This window comes from Phalacrocorax aristotelis, chromosome 11 (genome assembly GCF_949628215.1).
Source record: "Phalacrocorax aristotelis chromosome 11, bGulAri2.1, whole genome shotgun sequence".
In the NCBI taxonomy this organism is placed as follows: domain Eukaryota; kingdom Metazoa; phylum Chordata; class Aves; order Suliformes; family Phalacrocoracidae; genus Phalacrocorax; species Phalacrocorax aristotelis.
In genome coordinates, this window is record NC_134286.1 from 11,452,214 (window position 1) to 11,462,864 (window position 10,651).

General features: G+C 59.8%; 2 protein-coding genes across 5 annotated transcripts; both read right to left on the bottom strand.

The window, feature by feature from the left end:
- Window positions 1-1,078: 1,078 nt before the first annotated feature.
- LOC142063297 (uncharacterized) lies at window positions 1,079-5,266 on the bottom strand. Of its 4 annotated transcripts, none has more exons than XM_075106893.1 (8): window positions 4,556-5,266; window positions 4,360-4,479; window positions 3,849-3,974; window positions 3,444-3,497; window positions 2,589-2,689; window positions 1,730-1,802; window positions 1,443-1,514; window positions 1,079-1,312 (listed from the first exon to the last, which is right to left on the bottom strand). In XM_075106893.1, exons 1-8 carry the CDS (start codon window positions 5,199-5,201, stop codon window positions 1,224-1,226), a joined length of 1,281 nt encoding a protein of 426 aa, XP_074962994.1. In that variant the 5' UTR covers window positions 5,202-5,266; the 3' UTR covers window positions 1,079-1,223. The 4 variants fall into 4 exon arrangements, with proteins under 4 accessions (XP_074962994.1, XP_074962995.1, XP_074962993.1 ...); XM_075106894.1 differs by having other exon boundaries at window positions 1,079-1,263; window positions 4,556-5,265; XM_075106892.1 differs by having other exon boundaries at window positions 1,079-1,263; window positions 3,396-3,497; window positions 4,556-5,265.
- Window positions 5,267-5,757: 491 nt separating this feature from the next.
- On the bottom strand, window positions 5,758-10,559 carry SNX12 (sorting nexin 12). The gene is made up of 4 exons (XM_075106898.1): window positions 10,358-10,559; window positions 8,398-8,493; window positions 8,057-8,181; window positions 5,758-7,569 (listed from the first exon to the last, which is right to left on the bottom strand). Exons 1-4 carry the CDS (start codon window positions 10,520-10,522, stop codon window positions 7,467-7,469), a joined length of 489 nt encoding a protein of 162 aa, XP_074962999.1. The 5' UTR covers window positions 10,523-10,559; the 3' UTR covers window positions 5,758-7,466.
- Window positions 10,560-10,651: the final 92 nt, after the last annotated feature.

Consider the following 10,651-nt stretch of genomic DNA (forward strand, 5'->3'; position numbering starts at 1 on the left):
CTAGTTCCTTCAACAGCCTGAAGTCTGCTCTCCCCATACCCAGGGTCAAAGTTTTGCTGGTAGTTTTTTCTCCTGTTGCCAAAGATTTGAAACTCAACTACTTTGTGGCCACTGTGACTGAGACAGCCACCAATCACCACCTCACCCATAAGCCCCTCTCTGTTTACAAACAACAAATACAAATCTAGCAGGGCACCTTTCCAAGTTGGTTCCTACCTGCACCAAGAAGTTATCTTCAACACACATGTACAGGGAACCCCTGCCAAACACTGCGCTAGGGTGCTCTGCTGTGGATCGTGCCAGCACCGGAGCTGCTCACCTCATCGACCTAGTGCCAAGCAGCGGTGGGACACAGCAGATGGAGCATCCCTGTGCAGCCACCCCTGTGCTCGATCAAGGGCAACTGCCTCAGGAAGGGGTGCGGGCTGCCTGCAGCACTCCAGGGCAGCCAGGAACACCAGCAGGAGATAACAGGGGAGTGGGAGAGGCCAGCCTTCCCGACCCAGCCTTGGGGTGCTGCCAGCACCAGAAAGCAGGACTCTCCAGGGCCTCACCCAGATGTAAGGCAGCGCAACAAGGTGCCTGCATCAACTTACCATAAAGAGAAGGCGGCAGGGCAGGGCTTCCTGCACTGGCAAGCAGGAACAGTGAGGGACTCTGTCCCAAGCACTGCTTCCCCACCACCTGCCCCCAGACACTGACACAAGTCACCAGCTAATAAAATGGTAAGTAGCAGGTAATGGCTGCAGAAGCCCAACATGCCATCAGCCAGCACTGGCTCTTCCCACCTCCAGCATGAAGATAGTTTAAGGCAGAAACCTGCCTGTACAGCTGCCTCCCACCACCACGTATCCAAGCATCCCACCTGGAAGCACCAGGTTTGTCCAGAAAGGCTTTCCCAGAGCCATGCTGTGCCTCCATCCACCCGCACCCACCTCCTCCACACAGCGGACCTCAAGTCCCTGGCTGAGCAGAACCAGCCACAGCTGGACACAGACCTGCCGTTTCTGCCCAGCCCTTTGAAAAACAGCAGGTTGCACTGGGCACTGGCCCTACCCCAGCAGACAGCAAGCATCACTGGGAAAAGACACCTTTATTTTAAATACAAGGAGTTTAAAAAAAATCATTCATTCAAGAGCTTCACAAATATCACTAGCCCAGTGGCTCAGGCAGCCAGAGGAGTGACTGTTGTGAGTCTGTCCCCGTGTCAGTCACTCCCTGAGTCACCAATCTCCTCCATTACTGCATCTTCCGGGCAGATTCCTGGGACCAACAGTAGTATCAAAGCACTGCTGCTCCCAGAACTCAGCACCTGCCCCATGGGGAAGGCTACAAGCTGGGTCCCTTCCACCTGGTAGCTCTCAGCTACACTGGCAAGGGATCAGCAGAGCATCCCTGCAGCCTGCCAAGGGGCGAGGGTTCACCCCAGTGAGGGAACGTACCTGCTGCTCTGAGCTGAGCCTGCAAGGAGGAGATTGTCTGGCAATAGGCTTCACACTGGGCAGTCTTGTCAGCTGCAGGCAGGAGGCAAGTAGGTGTGTGCTCAGCCTGCCCTGAACACCTCAACCCCAGTCTCTCTGGAGTGGCAGCTGCGATCTGCTCTACCCCTGAACAAGAAGCCAGCCCCATCCCCACAGAGCTGCAGGCCCTGGGCTCCAGATACAAGTGCTGGGGGTGTTGTCTGGATTGCAGGTATCCCATAACCCCCAGAACAGCCAGCCCCACATACCAAGCTCACCCTTCACTCGCTCCAGCTCTTTCTTTACACGCTTCAGCTCCTGGGACAGCTGATCACCTGCAGACTGGCAAGGGCAGGGTGTAAATGTGATGCAGGGAGTGGTCACCCCCACACAGTGACCCACAGTCCAGCCCCAGCACAGCCCTTCCCATGGAGGAGCATCTCTGCAGGCAACGCACACACACCAGTGGTTCTTGGGCTTGGGGAGTTCTGCTCACCCTTCTTAGCATGTTGGAGCAGGGCCCTGTTTTGACATTCACCCATTTCAGGAGCCTGGCGCTGTTGTAGCGCAGCCCAAGCTGAGTACCTGCTGGACCACTAACAGGGTGTGGTCATCGCAGCAGCGTGCCTTGGCAAAGGAGCCACTGTTCACTTAGTGAGCAACTGCCAGTGCCTGTGGGTCACAGGGATCCCTTTGACAGGATACAGCCACATAGCGAAGAGCCCTAAAACCACTGGCAAATGCACAAACATATATTGCAGGAAACTCACATCTTGGAGCCTTATCCTGCTGCAAGCTCTGCTCACCCCATCCTGGGGACAAGTCCAACATGTCAGGAGGTATAAAAGTGACATGACAAGCCACAGGGGTGAGCATCTTTCAAAAGCCCCTTAAAAAAATTAACTGGACAGAAGCCTGCAGCCCCCTGAGCAGCAGAGAAGTGGTAAAGCCACGCAGCAAACGCACAAGGTTTTGTGTAAACCCCAGGGAAAGGCTAAAACAGCTCAGGTGCCAGCCCAGAAATTGGAGGCCCCGGGTCCCATCATCTCCCCCTGCTGGCACAGCTAGCCCAAGCCACCAGCTGAACTGTCCGTGTGTCCGTGGTTCCAGGACACAAAAGGCTCTTACCTGCTCAGCAGGGACTGCATCCCCACACCTTCGAGTCGGGCTAGGCGCCAACTTGCTGGAAAATGAGGACCCCACACACACCCATGTCTGGTCAACCTTACCTGTGAAGAGAAGTGCCACCTCTTACTCTACAGTACTAGAAAACCTAACTGCCATCCCTGGCCCCACTTCAACCAGGCCCCAGAGCTGCTCCGGACCAGGGGCAGAACCTGTCCCAAGAGAGCCAAGCCCTTCCAGCCCAATGGCTGCTGCTGGCCTGGCCTGTACCAGTACTGCTGGGAAAAGGTGCTCCTGCATGGTCTAGCTCCCAGCAGCTCTGGGCTCCTGCTTGGAGTCTGCTCACACAGGGAGGGCAGACAGCTGCCCTGGGCAGGGCACAGCAGGGCAGGGCTGTCTCAGCAGAGTGGGGATGGCCTCCTTGCTTCCTCTACCCCTGCAGGGCCCAGGACTGCAGGCTGCCCAGCTGCAGTTCTTGGGGAAGGCTGTGCACCCTGCCTGCAGTGCAGGCTGGAGCACCACCAGGCACGCCTGTTCAGTGAGGACCCTACTGGGAAACAGCACTACCAAACAAGCAGCTGCCAGCTGCCCTAGGTAGCTGCACATGTTTTCCCATGGTCATCCTGACACAATGTGAGAATCCACCAGAGCCCAACGCAGAAATGTGAACTCTCCTCACTGCGTTACACTCACAGGACACTTAGTTTTCACCAGGTCTTTGGCAGTGAGGAGCCAGGAAAGCTCCAGAGGGGCTCCTTGCTACCGGGGAGCAAGCACTCCTGCGTGGGACCATGGCTCCATACTGCTCACCTGCCCCCAAGACAGTCCCTGCTGCAACCAGCTCTTCTTTGCTCTCACCGTTTTCCTTCAGCTCTTGGGTTATATTGCATATCAGCTCCTGTGTAGTTGATCCTGAAGTGGGGTCCAGGAAATGAAAGCAAAGAGCATCAAACCCTGCTCAGAGAGTACCCTGGCGGCAACATGCAGTGAGCAGGACTACTCTGTCCCACAGATGAGTTATAGCACCAGTTTGTTCAGGCTTTTTTGCCAGGTATCTCTCCAGGGAAAGGGAGTTTGCCTAGCCTTACTGCTCTGCGTTTCGCTTCCCCTCCTCTGAGCCCGAGCACCCGCTGCCCCCTCCTGTCCTTTCCCCAGGACCAGCCTTCACTCTGCAACCAAGTCCTGAATGTTCTCCCCAGGGCAGCAGCTCCCCCCTCCCACCACACCAGAGCCTCCAGGGCTTCTGCCCAGATTCACCCTTACCGACACAAAAGCGCTTGGGGGAAGACACTTTTCCCATCGGCCGCAGTCGGGAGCGAGAAGCCATGGTAGGAATCGCTGTAGAGAGCCTCCAGGAGGGCTGTCTGCGACCCCCAACCTTGACAGTGGCTGTAGTTGACAAACATTAGGCACAGAGGCTGCCACTCCAGAACAGCTATACCGCACCCCTCTTAAGGCAGCCCAGGGTTCAGCCAGGGTGCCTGTCCCAGGCCTGTGGGCACCAGCAGCCCCGCAACCCCATAAGACCATGGGGTGAGGGCTCCAAGCCAACAGGCTGCTAGCCCACATTGGTGGGAGTGCTAATTAATACAGCACTTGGGGCATAAGAGCATTTCCTGGGCTCCTACCTGTGCTTCCAGGGACTTCCCACTTCCCACACTCTGTCCCTGTCCCATGCCGCAGCCAGGCCTTCCCCCTTCTCCCTTCTAGCTACTGCATCAGTCCCCCCAGCCTTCCCCACTTCGCATGAGGCAGCTGGCAGGCGCAGAATTACTTTCCATCTCTGTGTCCCGGGGGCCGGGTTTGGGAACGGCGGAAGGTTGTGCCTGCTGCAGAGCCCCGCTGGGATGCTGAAGCCTGGACTTGGCAGCCGGCATCGGCTTCAGGTTGGTGCCTGAGGAAGACAGAAGGTTTTGCAGCCCCAGGGAAGTGGCCACTGTGATGGAGCTCTCTCCTGTGACCCGGCTCACCTCGGGGCTGGGGGAGCCTCGATCCCGGAGCACCGAGCCCCTTGCCGGCCTTGGGGAGCTCCAGACCCAGAGAGGCCCGTACCCGGGAGAGGCAGAGCCTGCCGCCGCCGCAGCCCGGGGACCGGGCAGGGGTGCGGGGGCGGCCCGCGGGGCCCGGTCCGCCGTAGGGGGACTGTCCGGCACCGCGACATGCTGCCTTACGGGACACGGGCTGTGGGCGGGCGAGGCGGGAGCTGGGCCGCGCTGCGCCGGGGCAACGGTCGGCAGCGGGCCGCGGGAGGCACCCGGGCTCCCCGCGGGTCGGGCCCGGGGTCGCGGCGGCCTCACAGCCAGCCGTGCTCGGGCGGGCAGCGGGCACGGCGCTGCCCGGGACCCCCTCCCCGAGGGGGACCGAGTCCTGCAGCGGCGTGGAGGTGACGGGCCCGGCAGCATCGGGCCACAGGGCGCTGCCTTCCCGCGGGCCCGGCGAGAGCTCCGCCGCAGCGGCGGCGCCGAGGCGCAGGCGGGTGGCGATGGCGCGGCACTCCTCCTCGAAGAAGCTGAGGTAGAGCGGGGAGAGCGGCGAGCGCGGGCCGCCTACATGCCGCAGCAGGTCGGGGCAGTCCGGCGAGCCGGAGCCCGCCAGCGGCCGCTCCGACCGCCTCATCCTCCGCGCCGACACCACCCTACCGTCGCTGCGCCGCGCCCACTGCCGCCAGGGCGGCCCGCCCGCCCCCGCGCCGCGCCCCCTGCCGCCGGGGAGGCCCGCCCGCCCCCCTCCCGCCCCCGCGCCCCCTGCCGCCGGGGAGGCCCGCCCGCCCCCCTCCCGCCCCCGCGCCCCCTGCCGCCGGGGAGGCCCGCCCGCCCCCCTCCCGCCCCCGCGCCCCCTGCCGCCGGGGAGGCCCGCCCGCCCCCCTCCCGCCCCAGCGCCCCCTGCCGCCGGGGAGGCCCGCCCGCCCCCCTCCCGCCCCAGCGCCCCCTGCCGCCGGGGAGGCCCGCCCGCCCCCCTCCCGCCCCAGCGCCCCCTGCCGCCGGGGAGGCCCGCCCGCCCCCCTCCCGCCCCAGCGCCCCCTGCCGCCGGGGAGGCCCGCCCGCCCCCCTCCCGCCCCAGCGCCCCCTGCCGCCGGGGAGGCCCGCCCGCCCCCCTCCCGCCCCAGCGCTCCCTGCCGCCGCGGCAGCCGCACGCCCCCCCCGCCCCGCAGCCCCCAGGACAAGGCAGAGACTTGGCTTCACAGTGGTTTAATGCGAACGGAACCGGGACGTTACACTGGATAGAGTTGGAGGCAGCTGGGTCGATAGCAGCCCCGCGGCAGGCCAGGCAGAAGGAAGGGGCCACCCCGAGCAGGGGCCGGCAGCGGCGGCGGGACAGGGGCTGAGCCCCACTGCAGGCACGGCCGCCTCCACCAGCACCAGACTCCAAACTGCCCCACAGCCCTTCCCGGGCCAAGCCAGCCCCCAGAGCAGTTTCCCCCCCGGTTTCAGCAACTTCTCGTCTTCCCTGAGAGCTGCCTCTCACCCAGCAGCACCAGTTCCTCACGAGAAAACCCAGGAGACATTAGGGAGGCCTCGGGGGATGTGCTTGGCAGGAACAGGAGGGCAGTTACTGCAGGCCTGTGCCCTGAGAAAGGCTGAACTGTGCCACCTCAGAGTGACCAAACACTTACAAACCAGCCAGCCTTGGCCAGAGGAGCCCCTGAGCTGAGACCCAACCTCGCTCACTGCAGCTGTGGCCGGTGGAGTAGCTCCAAAGGACAGTTCTGCTGCAGCAAGGCACAGCCTCATGGCCCCCTCAAGCTCTGAACACTTCCCTGACCAGCCTCATGTCTTCACTTCCACACAAGTAACTGCCTAGCTCACTGCAGAACAGGGAATAACACGCAAAAAGCCATTGTTACTTCTTCTGCTTCATAAGCAAATACCTAACCCAGGACTGACCAACCATTTCCTGCTGTCCCTTTCTGGAGGGGTGGCCTCACCCCAGGCCCCACTGCTGGGCTCCTCCTGTGGCAGCCATCACAGCCACAAATTACCACAGTCCCCACCAGCCCTCTCCTGCTCCTCCTCAGCCAGACCCATCTCCTCCCCTCTGCAGCTGGGGCACAGGATAAGGTCACCATGGCTCAGCTGAGCAGAGTGCTGCTGGAAACACCACCACACCAGCCCATGGCAGAGCAAGCTGTGGCGTTTTTTTAAACCCTGGGCCAAGGCATCACAGCAGACACTGCTACAGCCCAGGCTATCCCAGCTTCCACATGCCAAACTGCCCACGCAGAGTACCATGAGAGCTCACATCATGGAAACCCCTCGAGCTGCCAGCAGCACATTTAGAAAGAAGGGGGATTAACACTAATACACCAAACGGGTCTGTAATGCAGGAGGCTGAGAGCAGGGTTAGAGCAGGTCTTGGGTCTCAGCACTTCCCGACAGTGAAAAATGGGGGTTTCATGCAGGGTGAATGGGGCGGACAAGAGACCAACACACCCAGGCACCTACTCACTGTTTTGGATAAGCCTTACTAGAACTCTAATACCTGATGCGGTCACTGACCAACATGACAACTGCTATTCTTCTGAGACTCCTGCAGAGATGCTTGGGGCTGCACAGACAGGGGAGCGAAGGTCATCTCATACCTTCCTGTACAGGGAGAGAGGCAGCTCCTACACTGTAACGCCATAAGCAAGTTCCTGCTCCACACCTATTCCCATCTGCCCCTAGGTGTGGGACAACACACTCGCATAAATCTTCACACCTTTAGGCCAAGACCACAGCCCAGTAGAACAAGCTGCTGCCGGTTACAAAAGAGGAAAATACTGAACAAACTGGAAGGTTCAAGAGAGGAAAAGCTGGTTCAGAGAAGACAGATTTAGTGTAAAAATAAATGTCATTTTTGCAGGAGGGAGGGTGGAATGGAGGAAGACAGTGCCAGGTGCTCCTACTGGCGCACTTTCCCAGGGACGTAATTCCTATCAATAGTCTCCTCTTGCAGGAACATATGTAAGCAGCGCTCGTTCTGTGCCAGTGGGTGTCCAGCAATTCTGGAAGAAAATCATATGTGGAGGTTAGCACAGCCGCCACCAAGACTCCCAACCTCTGCTCTCTGTAGGCAGCGAGTAAGGCAGACGTCCTCGCTCACAGGTAGCCAGCTCCAAGCACACCCGCACTGGGCTCAGGCCAAGGTCACCGGATTGGTGTGCAACAGAGCCAGCAAGAGGTGCTTGAGCACAGGGTGTTCCCTCCCACACCATGTCTCGCAGCAGGGCACGAGCATCCTGAACCAATGCTACCCTGGCGGTGGGTCTCTGCAGCACAGCTATTCTGCTAATATTTGCTTCACTCTCAGAAGGGAGAGCTGAGCAGAACCCACCCTCAAGGCAGGACTTGCTTCAGAACCATGGTTTCATTACCCAGCTGCAGGCACCATTGTGCAGCAGATCAAGACTCCTTCCCAGTCAAGGCACAGCCCTCTTCTACCAGCAGTAGCCGGGAAGGCAGCACGCAGCAAAACCAAGACATCAAGCTTACTTGTTAATAAACTGTTCTAGTCCTTGTCTTCGCTCCTCAATGAAGGACTCCTCAAAGATGCCTTCGTCTCCTCGGAAGGGAAGCTGTCGTTTCAAAGCTTTTCCAGGCAGCGGTGGCACTACAATCTGAAAGCACAGAATCATCCTGTCAGCAGAATGGCCACCTGCAGGCAGACATTCTTTGCTGTTTGACACTGATCTCCAGCCCCATTACATGGATAGAGATCAACCCCAACAGCTGCCTACCACCACAGCCTCTCTTCTGAGCAGCTCAAGATTATCACTCTAACTCTTCCCATATGTCCTGGTTTCAGGAATAGGGAGGTCTGAGACAGGCCTCACCTTACTGTCTCGTTCCAGCTCATTCTTCAGCCATTCAAAGTCACTGTATCGTCTCCTCACACATGACTCCTTCAATTTGAAGATTGGGAGGTTTGTCTGTAACAAAGAGTAGTAGTTAATCTGCAGGTTGCTTTGGAAGCCAGATAGTGTTTCAACACATAATTGAAACCTGAAGCTGTGTTTAGAAAACCAAGCTCATTGAGAAGGAAGCATCACAAGAACACTCAGCTTCTTTATTCAGGACAGAGCACTAGAAACGAAGCCCTTCAGAATCAAGCAAGCACTTGCCAGGCTACTCAGAGCCAGCCATTCCCTCCCCCTCAAGTGACTATTTCAGGAACACACCCCCTCCCAGGGGCATGCGCTGGAACCAGGGCTCACAATACAAGAGAAGGCTGACTCTTTCTTTTTTTCCCCCGAGTTCACTCCATTTTGAAGTGATCTACAAGAGAGCTTCAGAGCAGCCTGCAGAGCAAAAGAACCTCTGACCCGACACAGGCATTTCCATAAAAGAATTAAGGGAGGAAATCTTGTCCCAGAAACTGTTCAAGGCCAAGCCTCTTGCTACAATCTTCTCTCAGAACAGATCGCCTACCCTAACAGGCGAGCAGCTTTTTCATTTCTGGCTTGTGTCACTGGAGGAATGTGCAGCAATTCCCCACTCTTCTCCCCCACCACTAGAGCCTAAAGACTGACAGCTACTTTAACTTCACCATTACCCTACTAACGCAGCCTGAAACATTCAAGGAACTGAGGCAGCAAAACCTTCTGACAAGCAGCACCCAGGTGAACACAGGTATTGCTGCTACGTGTTTAACTATATTCTTCTGAGGTCTGCAAAATAAAACCAGCTGCTTTCAAAGCATCTCCGCAAGAGCTAGTTTCAGTGGGACTAAGAGGTTCTCACTGCCACCTGCCAGGCACCCTTTGGCAGGCTGATGGAAACCAAGCATCAGAATAGGAAAAAGCAAACACCCAATTCTTCTGAAAGAGGGTGGAAATTGAGCAGTTAAATCATGCTACGAACAGAAGTCAATGCCAGCACCGTAACATATGCTGAAGTAGCTTGTTTCAGGGGAAGCTCAATTTTACTTGCTTCAGCTATAAGATACAGAACTGTGAAGAGGTCCCCAATTTGGCTTGGTTAAGGCCCAGTGAACAGAACCCTGCAAGAAGTCCTCAGCCTGCTACGCACACGGGCATAGCTGGATCACGGGCTCTTTGTAAAGTGATCAAGCTGACTCAGAAGTGATAGCTAGACTGCACTGTGATCAGCACCCAAGACACTGCTAGCTAGCTTTCCTCCCCTGCTTGAGATAACCAGCTGCATGCAGTCACACCCTGCTCAGCAACCACCCATCGGTGCCCAAGTGCCAGGCCTGGGGCTCTAGAGAGGGGACAGGAACAGGAGCCTGAGGCAGCACCCTCCTCGTCTTTGTGCATACCAGCCTTCGCTAGATGCCGAAGGACCCCGGCAAATTCACCAGCTGCGAACGCTCTGACCTTGAGCCCTGGCCCGCCGGAGAGCCGCAGGCAAGCTGCCAGCCCCAGCCTAGCACTGCCCGCTCGCAGGGCCGGCGCTCACCTCCTCAGCCCCCACCACCGCAGGCAAGCACAGCCCCTGCCTGGCTCCCCCGAGCCCCAGGAGCTACGCCCGAGCCGCAGGGGGCCGCCCGGGCCGGGCTCTCCGGGCACACACCGCCGCTCCCCGTCCCGACCGCGCAGGCCGCGCTCGGCCGCAGCGGCGAGACCACCCCAGCGCTCCCCCGGCCGCCGCGGCACCGCGCACCAAGGGCTGTCCCCCCCTCCCCGGCCGTACACTCGGCCACCGGGCAGCCCCGCCCCACCCGTGCCCCCCCGGCGCTCGGCAGCCCATGGCGGGCCCCGAGGCCTGGCACACACACAGAGACACCCCCACCCCCCCCCCGCCCAGGGACCGCAGGCCCCGTGGGGGCCGCACCCGCATCCGAAGCTCGTAGCTGGTGTATCTGGCGCGGCCCATGCCCACGGTCTGCGGGTTGAAGATGTCGATCTCGAGGAAGTTGCTGGGCGGCCCGTACGCGTCGGTCAGGTCCTGCGGCTTGGCGTTCAGGCGCCGGGTGTCCGCCACCGCCGCCTCCGACATGGTGGTGCCGCGCCCGGCCCGCCCCGCCCCGCCCTCTGCCGCAGCCCGCCCCGCCCCGCCCGCGCACGACGCGACGCCGCTTGCCCGCCGCCTGCATAACGCGGCGCGCATCCAGGGTTCCGGGCCCCT